At 40.0% G+C, this 22,439-nt stretch overlaps 1 protein-coding gene across 2 annotated transcripts in view; it reads right to left on the bottom strand.

Moving 5' to 3' along the window:
• Positions 1–999: 999 nt before the first annotated feature.
• The window catches only part of ankrd28a (ankyrin repeat domain 28a), a 35,219-nt gene continuing 13,779 nt past the window's right edge, over positions 1,000–22,439 (bottom strand). For both annotated transcript variants that reach the window (XM_079591121.1, XM_079591120.1), the window contains exons 6-28: positions 21,235–21,322; positions 21,005–21,147; positions 19,353–19,565; positions 17,044–17,122; positions 16,856–16,970; positions 16,688–16,770; positions 15,191–15,254; positions 15,040–15,108; positions 14,103–14,243; positions 11,673–11,784; positions 11,559–11,585; positions 11,031–11,105; positions 10,544–10,745; positions 9,726–9,813; positions 9,522–9,639; positions 8,785–8,995; positions 7,165–7,252; positions 6,975–7,058; positions 4,992–5,137; positions 3,444–3,526; positions 2,940–3,022; positions 2,749–2,840; positions 1,000–2,011 (exon numbers count right to left, since the gene is read on the bottom strand). In XM_079591121.1, coding sequence (XP_079447247.1) covers positions 1,722–2,011; positions 2,749–2,840; positions 2,940–3,022; positions 3,444–3,526; positions 4,992–5,137; positions 6,975–7,058; positions 7,165–7,252; positions 8,785–8,995; positions 9,522–9,639; positions 9,726–9,813; positions 10,544–10,745; positions 11,031–11,105; positions 11,559–11,585; positions 11,673–11,784; positions 14,103–14,243; positions 15,040–15,108; positions 15,191–15,254; positions 16,688–16,770; positions 16,856–16,970; positions 17,044–17,122; positions 19,353–19,565; positions 21,005–21,147; positions 21,235–21,322 — 2,694 coding nt within the window. In that variant the 3' untranslated portion in view covers positions 1,000–1,721. The remainder of the gene's footprint in view (positions 2,012–2,748; positions 2,841–2,939; positions 3,023–3,443; positions 3,527–4,991; positions 5,138–6,974; positions 7,059–7,164; positions 7,253–8,784; positions 8,996–9,521; positions 9,640–9,725; positions 9,814–10,543; positions 10,746–11,030; positions 11,106–11,558; positions 11,586–11,672; positions 11,785–14,102; positions 14,244–15,039; positions 15,109–15,190; positions 15,255–16,687; positions 16,771–16,855; positions 16,971–17,043; positions 17,123–19,352; positions 19,566–21,004; positions 21,148–21,234; positions 21,323–22,439) is intronic.

Below are 22,439 nucleotides of genomic sequence, written 5' to 3'. Positions count from 1 at the left end.
TAATATGATAATAAATACCTGTTTGCAATATCAAGCAGCATAAGCTGTTTTTTAGTTTAAAATAACTGGAAGCTGAGGACAGCGAAATAAATAATAATTTTTTATAGAAATATTCTTATGCTATATTTCAAGTTGTCTTAAGTCATACAATTGCTTTATGTGAGAAACAGACCCAAATTTCAAATTAAAATCTTTCTCTTTGCCACAGATCGGGGTGAGTAAAAGATTAGAAAGCTTTCATTTTTGAGTTGAATTAACTGTTAAAGCTGAAGAGACTAGCAGTGGTTAAAGTCGGCAAAAAAAGTATTTTTTCCCTATTGTGCCGTATATCCAAGTGAAACGTCTTTGCAAACAAGAACAAATGTGGGCGGAGCTTGATTTTGTCCACCAGGAAATTATTGGATGGTTGTGGTTTGCTATTGGTGGATCTCATGTGAGTGACAGGTTGCCCCGCCCTCGTCATCAGAGAGGAGAAGAGATGATGCAAGAAGGAGGGGAAGTTATTCTGATTGAAGATTATGGGTGCACATGAATTTATAAAATGATGTGCACTGATAAATAACAGTGAAAGAGACACTCAATTATCGACTGGTGTTTACCTACAAAAATGAATCTTTCTGGGCATTAAGGTTTTACAAAATATTTAAATTTACAGTATTTGCAAAATATACTTCAATAATATACAATACGGAACATTAAACGGAGTGAAAAAGATACCTGAAAAGAAAACTAATATATAAATATTAAAAATAGATAATACAGAACATTAAATGAGGTCAAAAGATTTCTGACAATAAATACATTATACGCAAATATTAAATAGAAATCGGAAACAATCAATCAATCGATTCAAAAACTATTGGATTGGATAAATAAAATGTTTTCTTGTATGCAGACTAATTTATGTTCTTATATATCTGTAACACACATAATGTCAATAATACATAATTTTATATAATTTAAATATTTGCCAAGTTTCTGTAATAAAAAGACACTGTAGAATCTTATGGCAAAAGATTTATTTAGAATTATTAATTATTATTAACAATGTACCAAAAGGTCAAGTCACACACTTGATCTTTTCATTGTATCTGAATTATAAAATAATCACACACACACACACACGCACGCACGCACGCACACACACACACACACACACACACACACACACGCACGCACGCACGCACGCACACACACACACACACCAGGAAGAACGCTGTAATTCCTCACAACAGCAGAGGAATAAATACTCCGTTTGATCCTGAAAGTCTTCATGTTTCTTAATAATAAATAATCCATGATGATGCAAATCTAAAGTCAATCTTCATGCACGAACGGGGATTAAAAGTAAAGCTGGAGGAGAAGTCTGCAGCTCTTGGTCCCTGACGTCTTCTGCAGTCACAACAATCCATTGCCTTCTCACGCCTCACATAAATGCTGGCAATAACAGGCCATTTCTTCTGATAAAGGAGAACACAATGAATTTGGCTTTAAATAAAGAGTATTAGAGATGCTTGAGAGTTTAAACATTGACATTGTAGGGAAGAAACAGAAATAGACTGGTTAAACTGCAGTGTTGGCCACTTATTTTCCTGTTTTTCCGTTTTCTCCTGAGACTTTCGGACGCACCGGTCATTGAGGGACGACCCTAATTCGCATAGTCACCATTCGGCCAATGAGGCGAGAGTTTAAGACACTGAGGGGCGGGACAGAGTGTGTCGTCAGTACGTTTCCGAGTCTGAATCATTGAGTTCATCATCGGGGACGATGAGGCCGTCCTCGCGACCCAGGCTGTTGAATTTCCGGTAGGAGACGTGCTCGGGACGCAGCATGGGTAAAGGGTCAAAGGTCACGGCCTTGGATGGGCTGGAGTAATGGTTAATGGTGGTAAACGTGAGGCTTGATATGGTGCTGGGACTGCTGGGAGAGATGGGCATCATGGTGGAGAGTATCAGCGCCAAACAGTCGGCCACGTCTTTGTTCGGGGCACAAGACAAAGCTGGAGTGTAACCTGGGAAACATGAGATTCAATTCAATTCATGATTATTTCTATAGCATATATTTATTTACATGAGCATGTCAAAGTTATGTCCATATGACAGTTATATACCGCTATAATATAACACATTAAGTGGTCAAAACCAACATGCTACATTGTGCCTGTAACCATTCACACAAAGTGCAATGTTGTAATGCAAATGTTGTGCTGATGTCAATTTACATGATGCAAATTTATTGTACAGAAATAATATTATCAGCAGTTCAGTTTGCCTGGAATTTACCCATAAGCACACTTCCGTTCAACAGTCCGGGGTCAGAAAGTTTATTTTTTTTAATGTTTTTAAAAGTCTCATCAAGGCTGCATTTATTTAACCATAAATAAAATACAGTGAAAATGGTAATATTGTAAAATATTGTTACAATTAAAAATAACAGTTTTCTGTTTCAATACATTTCAAAATGTATTCCAGTGATGCAAAGCTGAATTTACTGTCGCTTTTGATAAATGTTATGCATCCTTACTAAATAAAAGTATTAATTAAAAGATTTTTAATGTCTATTGTTTTTTTTTATTGATTTTTATTTCAGTTTTAGTGGAAGTTAAACTAAACAAACATGAGAATGTTGCCGTGGCAAGTTTTTGTGCAAGTATTTTTTTTATGGCATTACTTTTTTAGTCATCTATAATAATAATAATTCTGCTTTGATGAAAAGTGAGCTGTGTTTTAAAACACTTTACACGCTCACCGTTTTCATCCACGGCGAGGACACTGGCTCCTTTACCCAGCAGCTCCTGCACGACCACCGTGAGCCCGTTACGAGCCGCGACGTGTAGCGGCCTGAGACACGAGAGAGAGAAGCGGCTCTCTTTAATCTTGAGATGAGGAGGAGGAGGAGGAGGAAGAGGAGGAGAACATGCGTGAAGAGAGCAAACTTACGTCTGCAGCGCTGCGTTCGTGCAGTTGATGAGGTTTCTGTCCGTGACCTTCTCAAGAATTAACAAGGCACTGGTTTCATGCCCCTAAAAACAGAAACAATACACGTGAAACTAGATTTGCATTTCCACAAAGTACGAGTGCACGCAAGGCTGTAGAAGACATGCTAGATACCATATGAACAGAAAAGCCTTTTGCTGGATCGTGGTAATTAACCCGGACAAAAGAAAACATTTAAAAATCTAAATTTTGAAATGATCCATTGATATCACATTTGATACATTTTACGTCTTTTATGGCTCATATAGTCTGACATAGTGAAAATATGGAAGGAAAAAACACCTCAGTTTGATTCAGAGGCCCAAAAATATAAAATTTGGTGCATTTGTTGTCATAACAGACTTATATAAGTCAGCTGCTATTCTATATCTGCCAATAATGTCTTAGTAAGCTGACATTAGATGCTGGACTCTCATGTAAAGTCAGTATTCATCGTTGAGTTTGTACCTTACTGCAGGCCAGATGCATTGCTGTGTTTCTGTGCGCGTCCTGTAGTGTGAAGTCTGCTTTTGCGCTGCTCACCAGCACCTCTGCAGAAACAACACACTCGTCACAACCAAATCAGCATCAACACATCCAGCTGCCAACACACACGTCACAAGCAGACCAGCATCAACACACACGTCACAAGCAGACCAGCATCAACACACATCACAAGCAGACCAGCATCAACACACACGTCACAAGCAGACCAGCATCAACACATCCAGCTACCTACACACTCGTCACAACCAAATCAGCATCAACACATCCAGCTGCCAACACACACGTCACAAGCAGACCAGCATCAACACACACGTCACAAGCAGACCAGCATCAACACACACGTCACAAGCAGACCAGCATCAACACACACGTCACAAGCAGACCAGCATCAACACACGTCACAAGCAGACCAGCATCAACACACACGTCACAAGCAGACCAGCATCAACACACACGTCACAACCAAATCAGCATCAACACATCCAGCTGCCAACACACGTCACAACCAGACCAGCATCAACACACTCGTCACAACCAAATCAGCATCAACACACTCGTCACAAGCAGACCAGCATCAACACATCCAGCTGCTTTCAGACCCGGATAACAACACATCTGGTTTAGTGATACAGGAACTCAATCGCCCTCTTGATCCACAGCAACTCAATAACATAAATAAACAAAAAAATAAAAAAATTGATGAAAAGCCTTATGAAATTAATGAAATTCAAAAGTTTGCAATGCAGCTGAAATTAAAAATTAACATAACCGTTATTAAAACAGACTAAAATTAAAAACTAAAAACATAATAAAAGCTAATTCCAAATATGAACAAATACTGGTATAGCGGTATAATAATAATAATTCTAAAATAACACTTTATCTACTTGTGTCATTTTTGTGTCCAGCTTTAATAACACTGTTTGGCAGTGTTGGGGAATGTTGTTTACTGAAGTTACTTCACATTATTACAAGGACAAGTAACTAATTGTTACATTTCTATTGCATTTGACAGTTAATAAATATAACATAAGTCTGTGAAAAGAGATACATTGTGTTTACATGTTTATGGTTGAAAAGATTTTGATTTGATTTGAAAGAAATTAATTATTTTATTCAGCAAGGATGCATTAAATTGACCAAAAGAGACTTTAAATACATTTATAATAATATAAAACATTTATATTTCAGATAAAACACTGTTCTTTTCTATTAATCAAATAATCCTGAAAAAACTTTTGTCAACACTGCTAATAATCAGAAATGGTTTTTTTTAAATGTTTTTTTTATCATCATATTATACTGATTTCTGAAGGATCATGTGACACTGAAGACTGGAGTAATGATGCTGAAAAATCAGATTTGATCACAGGAAATTTTTAAAATGTTACAGATCCCAAGCTTTTGAATGGTAGTGTATTTAAACTAAAAAAAATTATTACTTTATTTGAAACATTTGTTACTGTGCTGATTTGCTGTTTAATCTCTGATCTCTATCCTGTGTCTCACCTACGGCGTTGGTTTGGCCGTTCTCGGCCGCCATCATGAGTGGTGTTCTCCCCAGCATGTCGGTGGCGTTGACCTGACCGTTGTGACCCAGCAGAAGCTGCAAACACTCCACGTGATCAGTGTAAGCGGCGGCGTGCAGCGGTGTCCTACGGGACACACAAAACACACAAACTAAACAATATAAAGCAGTGCTGATCCTAAAGACCTTATGTGCCACAGAAACAAGCGCACCGCCATCTTTATGATATTGTCTTTGAACTTCCGTTTTAGGGGTCGCTCTGTATAGAGAGCCTAAGTCCCGCCCCTCCACTTCCGGCTCATGGGACCTTATTTCGGAAAAAATATGTATGGTAGTCAATGGCGAGAGACAACTTATCTTTTTATTCCGTCCGAACTGTGCCCTGAATTACACATATGATGTTTGTCAATTTTAAATATAATTATGAAAGTCAAGAAAGTCGCAGTTTGTCATAAAACAGAAGAGTAACGTTTAGTTTTATGTGAAAATCACTCAATGAACTACATCTCTCGTCTCGCACTATACGTCACCGTTGCTCGTGTGTGTGCGGTCTGGTACAACACACTCCGGCATGACGGCGTAACGTCACGATTATAACGTAAGACTGTAGAAAACATGACAGACGTTAGCTTCAGTAAAGTTAGCTTCAGTAAAGTTAGCTTCAGTAAAGTTAGCTTCAGTAAAGTTAGCTTCTGTAAAGTTAGCTTCTGTAAAGTTAGCTTCTGTAAAGTTAGCTTCAGTAAAGTTAGCTTCAGTAAAGTTAGCTTCAGTAAAGTTATCTTCAGTAAAGTTAGCTTCAGTAAAGTTAGCTTCTGTAAAGTTAGCTTCAGTAAAGTTAGCTTCAGTAAAGTTAGCTTCAGTAAAGTTATCTTCAGTAAAGTTAGCTTCAGTAAAGTTAGCTTCAGTAAAGTTAGCTTCAGTAAAGTTAGCTTCAGTAAAGTTAGCTTCAGTAAAGTTAGCTTCAGTAGAGTTAGCTTCAGTAAAGTTAGCTTCAGTAAAGTTAGCTTCAGTAAAGTTAGCTTCAGTAGAGTTAGCTTCAGTAGAGTTAGCTTCAGTAAAGTTAGCTTCAGTAAAGTTAGCTTCAGTAGAGTTAGCTTCAGTAAAGTTATCTTCAGTAAAGTTAGCTTCAGTAAAGTTAGCTTCAGTAGAGTTAGCTTCAGTAAAGTTAGCTTCAGTAAAGTTAGCTTCAGTAAAGTTAGCTTCAGTAGAGTTAGCTTCAGTAGAGTTAGCTTCAGTAAAGTTATCTTAAGTAAAGTTAGCTTCAGTAAAGTTAGCTTCAGTAGAGTTAGCTTCAGTAAAGTTAGCTTCAGTAAAGTTAGCTTCAGTAAAGTTAGCTTCAGTAAAGTTAGCTTCAGTAGAGTTAGCTTCAGTAAAGTTAGCTTCAGTAAAGTTATCTTAAGTAAAGTTAGCTTCATTCATTGAGTGAAAAGGTATGACGTCACATGTGCGCTTTTTGGGTTTGTAGTCTTTGTAATGACGTATTTTCACAGTCTTATACCTCAACAGTTTTACATCAAACTGCGACTTTCTTGACTTTAAAATGTATCTTTTAAATTGACAAACATCATATGTGTAATTCAGGGCACAATTCAAACGAGATCAAAATATTTGTTGTCTCTCGCCATTGACTACCATACAATATTTTTCCGAAATAAGGTCCCATGGTGGTCCACCAGAAGGGGAGGGACTTAGGCTCTGTATATCTATGGCATCGCTGTCCAGGAGTAATTAGCTTTTAAAGTGGATTTACTTAATGTAAAGTTAACGAAAGTTATCATGAGGATTGTAATGTTTAAATCAGATGTCTTAACAAATGTCAGTGGACCGGGAAGATTTTAAAACGAGCCGTTCATTCATAAATACGCAAGATCGCTGTGAAAATACAGACTGGAAGACAAAAGACAACGAGCGCGGCCATGAAAAGGGGCGGAGCTACAGAAGATCTATAAAAACCCTGTTCTTACCTGGACTGTGAGTCTGTGGCGTTCACGATCGCTGGACCTAAAGTCTCAATCAGCATCTCAGCTGCAGATTCATTATCATTAATACTGAAACACACAGAGAGAGAGGAGAGAGAGAGAGAGAGAGGAGAGATGTGATGCGTTCAGATATTCACCCAGGAGAACGCAGATCATACGAGCATGTGTTTCTTACACAGCGCAGTGCAGCGGACTGAAGGAGTTTCCCTCCATCTGCTGAAACACGTCCGTCTCTAAGAGCAGCTCCACACACGCGTCGTGACCTGAGATCGACACAACAGGGTTCTTTGATGAATAGAAAGTTCAGAAGAACAGCATTTATTAATGTTTGTAACATTATATATGTATTTACTGTCGCTTTTGATCAATTTAAAGGAGTAGTTCATCTCAGTTCTGTCATGTGTGTGTGTGCGTGTGTGTGTGTGCGTGCGTGAGTGAGCGAGCGAGAGTGAGTGTGTGTGTGTGTGCGCGAGTGAGTGAGTGAGTGAGTGAGTGAGCGAGCGACTGTGCGTGCGCACAAGTGAGTGAGCGAGAGTAAGTGTGTGTGTGTGTGTGTGCGCGCAAGTGAGTGAGTGAGCGAGAGGAGAGTGAGTGTGCGTGTGTGTGTGTGTGAGTGGGTGAGCGAGCGAGAGTGAGTGAGAGTGTGTATGTGCGCGAGTGAGTGAGTGAGTGAGTGCGCGAGAGTGAGTGTGCGCGAGTGAGTGAGTGAGTGAGTGCGCGAGTGAGTGAGTGAGTGAGTGAGTGAGTGAGTGCGCGAGAGTGAGTGTGCGCGAGTGAGTGAGTGAGTGAGTGCGCGAGTGAGTGAGTGAGTGAGTGAGTGAGTGAGTGAGTGAGTGAGTGAGTGCGCGAGAGTGAGTGTGCGCGAGTGAGTGAGTGAGTGAGTGCGCGAGTGAGTGAGTGAGTGAGTGAGTGCGCGAGAGTGAGTGTGCGCGAGTGAGTGAGTGAGTGAGTGCGCGAGAGTGCGCGAGTGAGTGAGTGAGTGAGTGAGTGCGCGAGAGTGCGCGAGTGAGTGAGTGAGTGAGTGAGTGCGCGAGAGTGAGTGTGCGCGAGTGAGTGAGTGCGCGAGAGTGAGTGTGCGCGAGTGAGTGAGTGAGCAAGCGACTGCATGCGCACGAGTGTGTGAGCGAGAGTAAATGTGTGTGTGTGTGTGCGCGCAAGGGAGTGAGTGAGCGAGAGGAGAGTGAGTGTGCGTGTGTGTGTGTGTGAGTGGGTGAGCAAGCGAGAGTGAGTGAGAGTGTGTATGTGCGCGAGTGAGTGAGTGAGTGAGTGCGCGAGAGTGAGTGTGCGCGAGTGAGTGAGTGAGCAAGCGACTGCATGCGCACGAGTGTGTGAGCGAGAGTAAATGTGTGTGTGTGTGCGCGCAAGTGAGTGAGTGAGCGAGAGGAGAGTGAGTGTGCGTGTGTGTGTGTGTGAGCGGGTGAGCGAGCGAGAGTGAGTGAGAGTGTGTATGTGCGCGAGTGAGTGATTGAGTGAGTGCGCGAGAGTGAGTGTGCGCGAGTGAGTGAGTGAGTAAGCGACTGCATGCGCACGAGTGTGTGAGCGAGAGTAAATGTGTGTGTGTGTGTGCGCGCGCAAGTGAGTGAGTGAGCGAGCGAGAGTGTGTGTGTGTGAGACGGCATGCGATGACTGTTCGGAAAGCAACGTGTAGTCTGACATGTTTCTTGTCCACGATACGTCAAGATTTTAGGAGTGAAAATCGCGTAATCTGACACAGTGACTATCGTAACAGAGAAAAAAATTGTGTAATCTGACCCAGGCATAATGCATCAGTGTGATTGGTTGGCGGCATGTTTACCGTTATAACAGGCCCAGTGCAGCGGTGTGAAACCACAGTTGTCCTTGAGGACGAGGACGGGGTTTTGGATCTTCAGAAGGGCCCTCAGAACCCCGACGTGACCGCAAGCAGCCGCCAGGTGTAGAGGAGAGCGCCCCCTGCCGTCCTGAACCACGAAACTGGACCCGTGCTGCAGCAGCGCCTCCACACACGCCTCGTGACCCATCACCGCCTGCGACACACAGTCAAGAGGAGAGGTCAGAGATGCTCTTCGTTTAGATAGATCGTCAAGCTATTCCAACAAGCTAGCTTTAATTAAGTGACACCCTAGACACAAATTTGCTTTCTTTCGTCAAATTCTGGGCTCTTTGATCACCAAAATTACATATTTAAAAGTTTTTTCTTTATAAAAAAATTCTTCAACAGCTTGAATGTAACTCTACACCCTTGTCTCATTTAGTTAGTATACTGGATCCATGGGTCAGGTCTTAAAGGGACAGCAGCCTGAGCCTAATATATTAATATATTAATGTAGAAAATATTAAACTAGTAGCCACAGTGGCTGGTGAGCAAAAAAGTCAATGTCAAGCCCTGTATATATAACAAACTGTTTTTAATATATATATTTAAATTTTACATGTATTTATTGTAATTGCATCGATGGACCTTAACTTGTATTAAAGCCATTCCTTCAAAATATAGAGGAGAATAAATAGAAACTGAATATGATGGTTTATGTGTTTATGTGTGTGACTGACCCCGCGGTGAAGGGCCGTCCTGCCAAATTTATCTCTGGCCTCCACTATGGCTCCTTTACTCAACAGAAGATACACACAGTCTGTGTGTCCGCCCAGAACCGCCAACATCAGAGGAGTCCTGACCACAACAACACACCATTAACATATTCATCAGACTGACAGTATTCAAGCACATAGCCGAGATACAGAAGCCCTGAAACTCACTGTCCCTTTCCATCACGTATATTGACGACTGTTTGCTGATCGGCGTTGTGGATGAGCAGACGCAGACACTCAGAGTGACCGTTCATGGCTGCAGGTGGACCGAATCAAACACACACAATAAAATAACACACATAATCTGATCTGACCTGACACATCAGCTCATGTACCAGCAGTCTCAGACAATGCTGTTCTTCTGAACTTTCTATTCATCCTTAAAATAAAATGTATCACAGTTTCTACAAAAATATGAAGCAGCACGACTGTTTTGAATACTGTCCATAATCAGAAATGTTTCTTGAACAGCAGATAATCATATCAGAATGATTTCTGAAGGATCATGTGACACTGAAGACTGGAGTAATGATGCTGAAAATTCAGCTTTAATCACAGGAATCAATTACAGTTTACAATATATTCACATAAAAAACTGTTTTTAAAAATAATAATAATAATAATATTTCACAATATCTAGTTTTGAATGTATTTTTGCTCAATAAATTCAGCCTTGGTGAGCAGAAGAGACTTCTTTCAAAAACATTAAAAAAGTATTATTTAGGAAACTCACTTAGAAAATCTAATATATATATTACCTTCTATATATATATATAATATATATATTATATATTACCTTCTATGTGCTTAAAAAAACCCTGTTTATGTAAAAAATTAAATGGTGGTAACCTGGAAACTTTGGAACCTTGTCAATACATCAACTAGAAGAAACAGTCAATTGTGCATAACATGCATCAGGTGATCAGACTGTCTGAGGTGTGTGTGTGTGTGTGTGTGTGTGTGTGTGTGTGCGTGTTGTTGTTGACCTGCGGAGTGTAAGGCGCTTCTCTTGTGTGTGTAGTCCTTCAGCAGCATTGACGCGCCCTGGTTGATCAGAATATCCACACACTCCACGTGACCCTTAAACGCAGCCAGACTCAGAGCTGTGTGACCCTGAGGCGTCCTCACATCCAGATCCAGCAGAGACTGGACCAGAACCTCAAGAGCATGGTGGTGACCGTGATATGCCTGCCAACACACACACACACACACACACACACACACACGCACACACACACACACACACACACACACACACACACACGCACACACACACACACACACACACACACACACACACACACACACAAGCTGACTTTTGACTTGCATGCTATTGTTGATACTCAAACCTACACTTAGTCTAATGAACAATATTATTTGATTTATAAATATAATTATATATATTTGACAATATTATATATATAATATTCCAGTATTATTCTACCGAGCAGGAGATCTGGATCTGTAACTCACCGCTAAGTGTAAAGGGCTGACGGGAGGCTGGACGTCTGTGTCGTTTAAGAGACTTGATGCAGACGTGTTCATCAGCTGAAAATATACATGCATTCATGGCTTTATGAAATTACACAATTTTTATACTTGAGGGCATGAAAGGCATTCACAATGCATGCAATTTAGAGAGAAACTATATTCAGAAAAATACAAACAGGAAATTATTTTATTAATCAGGATGAGATTGGACCATGAAATGTTAGGCTATTATTATTAATTTCTATTATTATTCATTAATAGTATTTATCTCCAGTCTTTGCTTGTTTATATCAACAGAAAATGGTTTTGATGGAGAAAGGTATTACATTTTGATAGATTATGAAAGAATACAAAATGTTTTTCTTCATGCAGTGATGAATCACGCATAATAAGAACAGAAACACATTTATCAATCCAGCGCACAGGGTTAATTCTGAACTTTATGTGGCCATTAGAGGGCAGCACTTGCCAGATCGTGTGTTCAATCCACACAGAAGTACAGATACTCACCACATCTAATGGTGTTTCGTTGGCGATCTACAAAACAAAACACAGAGATTAACCCTGAAGACAGAGCGGTGCTGAGGAGTGTTTAAACGCACTGTGTTTAGATGATGAACTAACCAGCTCCAGACACACTCGGTGACCGTACGCTGAAGCGTAGTGAACAGCGCTGTATCCGTCTTTATCCCTGAGACCTGGATTCGCATCATTCCTCAACAGATACTCCAGACACCTGGCGGGCGGACAGACAGACAGACAGACAGACAGACAGACAGACAGACAGACAGACAGACAGACAGACAGGCAGACAGACAGAGAGGCAGACAGACAGACAGACAGACAGACAGACAGACATAGAGGTAGACAGACAGACAGACAGACAGACAGACAGACAGACAGACAGACAGACAGACAGACAGAGAGGCAGACAGACAGACAGACAGACAGAGAGGCAGACAGACAGACAGACAGACAGACAGACAGACAGACAGACAGACAGACAGACAGAGAGGCAGACAGACAGACAGAGAGGCAGACAGACAGACAGACAGACAGACAGACAGACAGACAGGCAGACAGACAGAGAGGCAGATAGACAGAGAGGCAGACAGACAGAGAGGCAGACAGACAGAGAGGCAGACAGACAGAGAGGCAGACAGACAGACAGACGCAGACAGACAGACAGAGAGGCAGACAGACAGAGAGGCAGACAGACAGAGAGGCAGACAGACAGATCAGCTCAAACATTCACTGGGTCTCATTCATGAAACATTCGTAAATATACGAGTAAATATGTGAGTGATCTGCGCGTAAAGAGACCTTCCCGAAAACTCTTCTCCTGATTCACAAATACTTCGTAAACGTCAGATGTGATAGTGAAACGTGTGTGTGTGTTAATGAATTCCAATCAGTCGTAAATGGCTCATTCTCAATTACCATAAATACCCGGCCATTAAATCCGACTGACAACTATATATGGGCATCATATTATGACACCAAACGAAGGATTTCAACATGTCTTCTCAAAAGCGAATGAAAAATTTCTCAGATGCTGAAATTGAAGTTTTATTATCAGAAGTTCATTCAAAACACCGCATTTTATTTTCAAGCGTAGGCTACATTACAGTGGCGTATTAGGTCCTAAAAAAAGGAAGCTTGGCAGCATATTACAGATGCAGTTAATGGAGTTTCATCTGTTAATCGAACAGTCCCAGAAGTGAAAAAAAAAATGGTTCGACATGAAGCTTGACTGCAAAAAAACCCGAATTAGTTCACTTCGAAAAAATATAGCCCAGCCCTATTGAAAGCAATTAATTATTTGATTAAAGTGTTCCGTTTGCAGATGCTATTACTGGCTCTCGTAATAAAAGTAAAAAGAAAAACCATATGTAATTACTATATATAATATTTTTTTCAAAATGCTGTGTGTAAATATGTACCCGATTAAGGTGAATTAAAATGCAGCCTTATTAATGAGCAAAACGTTCGGATGTTAAACGCACTATTTACGCGTGGCTGGGAGCAGGTGGAGATTTCTTTCGTACCAACTAACATTTGGAAAATACGAACATTTTAATGAATCCGAAAATTTACGCCAAAACCACTTTACGCACGATTTACACAAAAATTCGTTCTGCTCGTGTTTCATGAATGAGACCCACTGAGTGCAACAGACAGAAGTAAAACTCGGTTCATTTTCTCCATAGAGAAATTTATTTTAATGATAACTTGCACATTTTTAAAGACAGACTTACTGTGAGCTCTGAGGTAGTTAAATGATGGTATTATTTCTTTATTTCACTTCTTTTTTTTAAATAATCACGCTTAACAGCAGAACTACATTACCCATGATGCTGTCTAGACAATTCCACCAATCAGAGTCATGGTGAGCAAATTGAGCCAATAGAGTTCATACTGAATATATCCTGATTTTGCAATACATTTAAAATATGTTCCAGAAGAAATAATCAACAACTTTAAATGAATAGTTTTATACATCACCATTGTTTTTAATTCGATTAAGTCAAACGCAATGCTTCATGGGATTGTAGTTCTTTCCCTCACTAAAACCATGAAGTAAACAGTTTTTTTTTTATTTTCAATGTTGATTTTTGTAATGTTGTAATTCTCCTCATAGCTTTTCGGCTTGATTCATGGCTTATAACGCTTTAACAAAGACTTTTTTTTTTTTTTGTCTCCATGCTAAAAATGTATGCAAAAAATACTTCAAAACAAACGCAGCTGAAAAAACGTGTGCACAATGCACTCTATGGCATATTCGCTCATATTTGTGAGATATCTGTGCACAGCAAACACATTTTCTGTGTGCCTGTAATACCCGGATCGGATGGCCTAATACATTTGCGGATGCAGTATGTGCAACTAGAGCACATTACTTAATGTGTGTCCGTATCCCACAATGCAGTGCGCTTGACTCGACCTTCCGTTTCCAGTGTGATGTATGTGTGTGTGTGTGTGTGTGTGTGTGTGTGTGTGTGTGTGTGTGTGTGTGTGTGTGTGTGTGTGTGTGTGTGTGTGTGTGTTGATCACCTGCCGTCGGAGTCGGATGCAGCCGTGTAGTGTATTGAGCTACAGCCCCGGATGTCCTGCTCGTTCACACTGGCCCCGGAGCCCACCAGAGCAAACAGACACTGGTAGTTACAGTTAGCAGCAGCGTAATGCAGCGCCGTCCTGAGAGAGAGAGAGAGAGAGAGAGATCATACATGATAAACACATTCCTCCTGCAGGATTCACCGTGATGGGAATCTGGAGGAGAATATACAGTACATCCCGGGCTGCTTTAATGAAACCAGCTGACTGGACGTGTGCAGGCTGTCTATAACATGGATATGTTCATATCTGAACCCAAAATGGGAAAAACAAATGTTAATTTTATACACATTATGGTCACACTTTGGATTAGGGTCCGATTCTCACTATTAACTATGAATTTTGCCTCAACAAATCTCTAATTACTGCTTATTAATAGTTAGTAGGTAGTTGTTAAGATTAGGTATTGGGTGATTTAGGGATGTAAAATATGGTCATGCAGAATAATGCATTAATATGTGCTTTATAAGTGCTAATAAACAGCCAATATCCTATTAATACGCATGCTAATAAACAACTAGTTAATAGTGAGAATTGGACCCTAAACTAAAGTGTTACCCATATTATGTAGAAATATGAATATGACAAATTACCATACTATACTAAAATATTGAGCAGGAAATCAATATTTTAGAATGATTTCTAAAGGATCATGTGACACTGAAGACTGGAGTAATGATGCTGAGAATTCAGCTTTGATTACAGGAATAAAGTACATTTAAAATATATATTCAAATAGAAATTTCACAATATTACTGTTTTTACTGTATTTTTGATCAAATAAATGTAGCTTCTTTCAGAAACACACACACACACACACAAAACGCACACGCACACACACACACAAAAATACTTTTGATCATCAAATGTAACTCACCTCCCAAATCTGTCTTTCCTGTTAAAGTCCGCACCCGTGTTGAGCAACAGATTTAAACACTCGAGATTCCTGGAGAAAAGAAGGAGAGACGGGACCATAAAGCATCCAGGCCACAGGGGGAGCCGATGAGCCAATCAGAGAGAAGACTCACCCTCCTGCAGCGGCCGCATGCAAACACGTCCTGCCAAAGTCATCCGGCGTATCCATGTCAAAACCTGAAGCAACAGAGAACCATTAACCAAGAGCAGAACACAAATGTACTTCTCAAACGCCGGGCGCACACTGTGCGATTTCGGCCATGATTCGGCCGTCTGAGACAGATTTAGCAAATCCGAAAAGATTCCTCTGATCCTAGGCTAAAATCTGAAGTCTTTGATTGTTAGTTTGACATGTTCACCGACAGCCGATTAATGATCATTGAGATCAAATTTGACCTCAGTGTCAGAAGATTTGTGTCACAGTCCTGCAGTTTACCATCTAAATGACTTTGAAGCTGTTATATTAAAGGGTTAGTTCACCCAAAAATGAAAATAATGTCATTAATGACTCACCCTCATGTCGTTCTAAGCCCGTAAGACCTCCGTTCATCTTCGGAACACAGTTTAAGATATTTTAGATTTAGTCCGAGAGCTTTCTGTCCCTCCATTGAAACTGTATATACAGTATACTGGCCATGTCCATAAAGGTAATATAAAGATCATCACAGTAGTCCATGTGACATCAGTGGGTTAGTTAGAAGTTTTTGAAGCATCGAAAATACTTTTTGGTCCAAAAATAACACAAAATAAGACTTTATTCCGCATTGTATTCTCTCCCGGGTCTGTTGTCAATCCTTCACAGTTACGCTGATGGCGTAAGACGCTGATGACGTGTTATCTGGTGCGCCCGAGCTTCATTTATAGACTGAGGGAAACGCACGCTGTAAAAGTGTCTCATCCGCGACATGCACATTTACGCACCATTAAAAAAATGATATCCACGCAAACAATGTAGAATAGCTTGAATATAGCGTGCGTCTCCCTCAGACTGTAAACGAAGCTCGGGCGCACCAGATAACACGTCATCAGCGTCTTACGTCAGCAGCGTCACTGCGGAGTCCTGAATGCAGATTCACAACAGACCCGGGAGAGAATACAATGCTGAATAAAGTCTTATTTTGTGTTATTTTTGGACCAAAATGTATTTTCGATGCTTCAAAAACTTCTAACTAACCCACTGATGTCACATGGACTACTTTGATGATGTGTTTATTACCTTTATGGACATGGATAGTATACTGTATATACAGTTTCAATGGACGGACAGAAAGCTCTCGGACTAAATCTAAAATATCTTAAACTGTGTTCTGAAGATGAACGGAGGTCTTACGGGCTTAGATCGACATGAGGGTGAGTCATTAATGACATTATTTTCATTTTTGGGTGAACTAACCCTTTAAGGTACAATTCTTGCATAGTGTGCCTTTAATGACAAATGAGATCTGGCTTACAGAAAGGATCATGTTCGTACAGTCTGACAAGCAACTAAATCGCAGTGTGCACCCGGCTTAATTGAGGGAAAAGTTTGTTTCATCCTCAGGAATCAAGTTTGATAACAGCTGTTGTAAAGGCCTGGATGAACATGAACCTTTATGATAAGTGTGTTTCACCTGAGGAGAGCAGTTTCCGGCAGCAGTCTGAAAACCCGCTCAGCGCCGCCAGATGCAGCGGGAACATGCCGTGGATGCCCCGCCTACAGGGGCGGAGTCACAGTCACATGATCAGCATCAGCTCATAAATCAGGCCTCAACTGTGCAAACACACGTCCTGTCACTCACTTTGCCGTGTCCGCACCGTTGGTTATGAGCGTGTTGACGAGCAGCTCGTGACCGTATCGAGCCGCTATATGAAGAGGAGAGTTTCCGTTCTCGTCCTCGCAGTCGATCTCGGAGCCTACAAACCACACAACAGAGGATGAGGACAAACTGGAGACACACAACAAACAGCAGAAGAACAACACACTCACCGTTCTGAATGATGGCCTGTGATCTGGAGTATCGCCCGTGAATGGCCGCCATGTGGAGAGGAGTTTTACCATCTTTACTCTGGAAATGAAGTCATTAGTATTATAAATTGTATTAATTTAATTTCTTTCTTTAAAAAAAAAACAATCTTAGACTACACTTTAGAATGGTGTAGTGGTTAGAATATTTTTCAGAAATATGCAAAATAGAAGCATTTCCACAAGTGGTTTTGGATTGTATCACAGTATGCTTGTTTCCATACACCTATTTTTATGCGAATGATAGGATATCACGTTTAAAAAATGGCAAGATACGCATTAATTCTAAGAAATTAATGTGCTCAATTGAGGCGAATATTTTGGAACGATGGAAACACATTTACAGATTAAATTTCTCTGCGCAACAGAAAGCTCTGTGACTTTGCCTGAACAGAGGATGTGATTGGATAACTAGAATTACCAGTGGACCAATCGTATCGCACATCATCTCAAATGTAGGTTTGGTCATTCTGAAATGCCTGAGCCAAAGTCGGTCATCAGAATGATTTTGTGTATTTCCCTCTCAGAAGCGTCTCACAGGATTGCATCCGAACGCAGAAATGCTGCTTTATTCCCAAACGCTTTATGTGATATTCCAATTTTTCATAGAAGATACATTTGCAACTTTTTATGGAAACAGCTTATATCAGCACATTAACATTTTTAACATAATTTATATTATCAGATGGCTTTCTGTATACTTCATGAAAGCATGTGGACAAGCAGACTTTCTTGTTTTGCTTTGCTGTCTGCTATTCCACTTATCCATTTCAAGGTATTGCATTATTAATTATTAATCTGCATTCATCTTTATGATACTGAACTTCTTGCTGTATTTTTTATAAATATATGCAGCCTTGGTGCAGATTAATAATTAATAATAATGCAAGATATTGCATTTTGAAAGGCCGGTTCGCACATAATGAATTTTTCCATTCCACTGCGATGTTTTTTCTTTGATAAACACACTAGACAGACGTTTTTGACTTTTACACTCTCTAGGCTACGTTTACACGTGGACGGCTATTTTCATAAACGGACATTTCACCCTCTCCGTTTTCAAAAATAACATTGTGCACACCTATCAGTTTTCAGAAAAGTCTTCGTTTACATGAACCCGTGTATATATGTCGTCAAGAGCATGCCAAACCTGTAGGTGGCAGTGTCACGAGAAGCTCAAGCCCACGTTAGCCAATCAGAATCCCGAAAATAGTCACATACTGTGACGTCGGCTGCCTAAAAGCCATTTTTCTCAGTTTATATGCCAGTGTTTCCCAAACCTGTCCCGAAGGACCCCCAACACTGCACGTTTTCTTTGTCTCCCTAATCAAACACGCCTGATTCAACTCATCAGCTCATTAACCCATGTGATAATGAGCTGATGAGTTGAATCAGGCGTGTTTGATTAGGGAGACAAAGAAAATGTGCAGTGTTGAGGGTCCTTCAGGAGAGGTTTGGGAAACACTGTTATATGCAAACGAAGTTTTCCAAAATCTCCACTCTGGCTGAATCGTTTTCAGAGGCGAATTCTCCGTTTGCGTGTAAACGAAGGGAAATGTCTCCGTTTTTCAAAATAACCATGTAGCTTACTGTATTTTCCGGACCATAAGTCGCTCCGTAGTATAAGTCGCATCAGTCAAAAAATGCTTCATGAAGAGGAAAAAAACATATATAAGTCGCACTGGACTATAAGTTACATTTATTTCACAAAATCCAAGACCAAGAACAGACATTTAATCTGGAAAGGCGAGTTATTCATCTCCACAATAGCACACAGAACAACAGCTGAAGGTGTCCGGTGTGTTAGCGTAACACTTTAACAGTTATTCAGCTCCACAATAGCATAAAGAACATATACCTGGGAGACTGAATATGCTAAATTAACATTAGCCAGCGAGTCCAACAAGTTACCGGTCAGCAAGTTCACCAAGCTCCCGATCTCATTCCTCAACACTGAATACATTGAGTTCTTCCTCGGTGTCGCTTCTGAACAACTCCGCTAACTAGAGCGCCCTCTCGCGGCTGTAGACGGTAATGTTTTCTCTTGGTTCATCTCAGCCAGAATTAATTTTGATATATAACTCGCACCTGACTATAAGTCGCAGGTCCAGTCAAACTATGAAAAAAAGTGTGACTTATAGTCCGGAAAATACGGTACGTGTAAACGGGGCCCTAGTCTAGACCCTGTGCTTTTTTTCTGTTCCACTGACCAGCGTCTCACGTATGTAATCACAAAAACGAGTTCTGTGTGAGCATTCAGAAAAGTGCCTGACCTTGCGGTTGACGTTGGCCCCGTTGGCCACGAGCAGCTCCAGACACAGCGCCCCCTGGCGGGAGGCAGAGGTGAAGTGCAGCGGAGAGAACCCCTTCTCGTTCACCTGATTCACATCAGCGCCTGCTTCTATCAGCTCGTTCACCACCACGTCCTGCCCGTTGAAACACGCCAAGTGCAGAGGACTGTTTCCGTACGCGTTCGGCTCGTTGATCTAACAGAGACAGATCTTTTGGTTAATGGTTCAACAGTTATTTAACACTGAACTGGAATAACTAACTATAATAATATAGTTTTACTCTATTATTGATCAAATAAATGCATTTGGTGCAGATTACATAAATACAATTCTAGTTCCTTAATGTCAATAATACAGCATAATATTTTGAATATAGTTATTTTGTATAATTATTATATTATACAGATGCTTTCTATTGGATGACTAAAATATGAATAAACGTATATCCTTTTACAACTGAACACTACAGTAGATGATTTAAATTGGTCATGACATGGATTTTTTTAGTATTTGAATATGTTCACTTATACTGGTAATAAAGTTATTTGCACCTAAAATTATTTTCAACCTTCATTCTGACCCTGATTCCTTTAAGGCTTGTCAGTAAACGACCACTGTTATGATTGGCTAACGTCATTACGTCTGTACCAACGCCCAATCGCTATTGCACGCGAGTGTTTTTTAACCATTATCCATAGAAAAAGCATTATGCATTATAACAGTTTGTGATGCAGCTTCTGTCAGATTCAATAAAGTCGGCTGTTTTACCTTTCAACAAGTTTCTTTGCGAACTCTACATTACACTGTGCCTCAATTGTAAAACAATCTGCAGTCAAATGCTCCGAACAAACATATAAACCATCCACTTGTTCCTGATGCTGGGATTGGTTAAAAAAAAAGTTTTTAATGAGGAGGACTTTCTAAGCTATGAAACTTGCAGGATAATTTCATGGTATGTAGACATTTTATATGTCAAATTTGATTTCTTATGTCATGAACCCTTTAAATTCTTCAATAATTTAAGGAAAATAACAATGCGTGTTCTATGAATGTTTGCATGTAGAAACTTGTGTAGGGTATTTGAACATTTGTAGCTTTGGCTAGACAAATGTGACCCTGGACCACAAAACCAGTCTCGAGTCGCACGGGTATATCTGTGGCAATAGCCAACAATGCATTGTATGGGTCAAAATTATCGAATTTTTTAAATACCAAAAATCATGAGGATATTAAGTAAAGATCATGTTCCATGAAAATATTTTGTACATTTCCTACCGTAAATATATGAAACATGTATTTTTGTGAGTGAATGCAGCACAATCGTGAACATAAATGCACAACTTTAAAGGAGATTTTCTCAATGTTTAGATTTTTTTGCTCCCTCAGATTCCAGATTTTCAATAGTTGTGTCTCGGCCAAATATTGTCCAATCCTAACAAACCACACATCAATGGAAAGATTATTTATTCAACTTTCATATGATATATAAATCTAAATAAATAAAAATGTACGCATGTGACTGGTTTTGTGGTCCAGTGTCACAAATGGATTGTGTTCTCTAAATAAAAACAAGCACAGGTCACGTGACAACCAAGGGGCGGAGTTGTATGTGTGTGTGGGCGGGGCTTACTTACATCAACACCCAGATTCAGCAGGTATTTGACCACGTTGATCATTCCACTGGAGGCGGCGGCGTGAAGCGGAGTGTATGCTTTCTTATCCTTACAGCAAAGCTCAGCACCATGAGACACCAGGAACTTCATCACCTCTAAATGACCTGAGACCGAGAGGGAGTGAGTGAGTGAGTGATTCAGATCAATGACAGAAACATGTTTTCTGTTTGTTCTGATGTTGATGTTTTCACCCATGTATGCGGCCCAGTGAACAGCTCGTCTGTCCTTCTTATCAAAAGCGTTGATGTTTGCACCTCTGGACACAAGCAACTGAACCATCTGCAATGACAGAGAAACTAAAGATTTCATGTCCGATCTGATGATTTTAGCTAGACTCATGATGGGAAGTACAATTTACAATGCTCCAATATCTTCCAATAGAATAAGTGTCATTTTAAATTCCAATAAAATTAAATGCATGAAATACTGCCACTTTTGCATAGTTTAAGCTTGCTGTTTAATAATCATTTGAAACACAGCAAACTGGCAGGTCCAGTAGTGATGAAAAGATTTATCTTGAACTCTGTCATGAAAACTAGCATGTATAAACCTTAATTAAACAATTTAGTAATCAATTAAAAAGGACTTTGCACCTGTTTGATATTACACTGACTGGAGCCACATTTGGAAGATGGAAATGGCGTGGGAATTCATTTAGCACGACACTCACAGTGCATTATGGGTATTCTCTAGCCATTGAGTGTGCATTGGTTGTACACTCGTTATTGCAGTGCATTATGGGATTGAATGAGTGCACTTGATAATGTCCACTATGGTTTCGGACACCATTACAAATGGCTGTCCCGTCAAATAGTGCTCTATTGGGGGTTTCAGACACAGCCCTGGTTGTTTTTCCCTAGCCAGCCTTGACTGATCAATAATATATCAGCTTTTGGGTCATGTGTCCGCTAGCGGCACTCCAGACAGACCTCAATCTGTTGATCTCAGTGAAGAAAGAAGATATAAAAGAGCAAAAAGAAGGGCAAAGTTTGTGGAGGCTAATTGATTAGTTCTGAGGCTGTCAACTAGCCTTGGATCACATGACTTTTAAGATGGTCTGACGTTGTTTGGAAAGTTCAAATATTAGTATACACTAGCTTTCAAAAGTTTGAGGTCGGTATGATTTTTTTATTTTTTTTTAAGTCTCTTCTCCTCACCAAGGCTGTTTATTCGATCAAAAAGACAATAAAAACATTAACATTGTGAAATATTACTAACATTTAAAATAGCTTTTTTTGTATGTGAATATATTGTAAAAATTAATTTATTCCTGTGATCAAAGCTGAATTTTCCGCATAATTACTCCAGTCTTCAGTGTCACATGATCCTTCACAAATCATTCTAATATGATGATTTGATGCTCAAGAAACATTATTATGATTATTATCAGTGTTGA

This window comes from Phoxinus phoxinus (assembly GCF_949152265.1).
Source record: "Phoxinus phoxinus genome assembly, chromosome: 19".
NCBI lineage: Eukaryota > Metazoa > Chordata > Actinopteri > Cypriniformes > Leuciscidae > Phoxinus > Phoxinus phoxinus.
The sequence above is the reverse complement of the archived record's forward strand: the minus strand, read 5'-3'. Positions and strand labels throughout refer to the sequence as shown.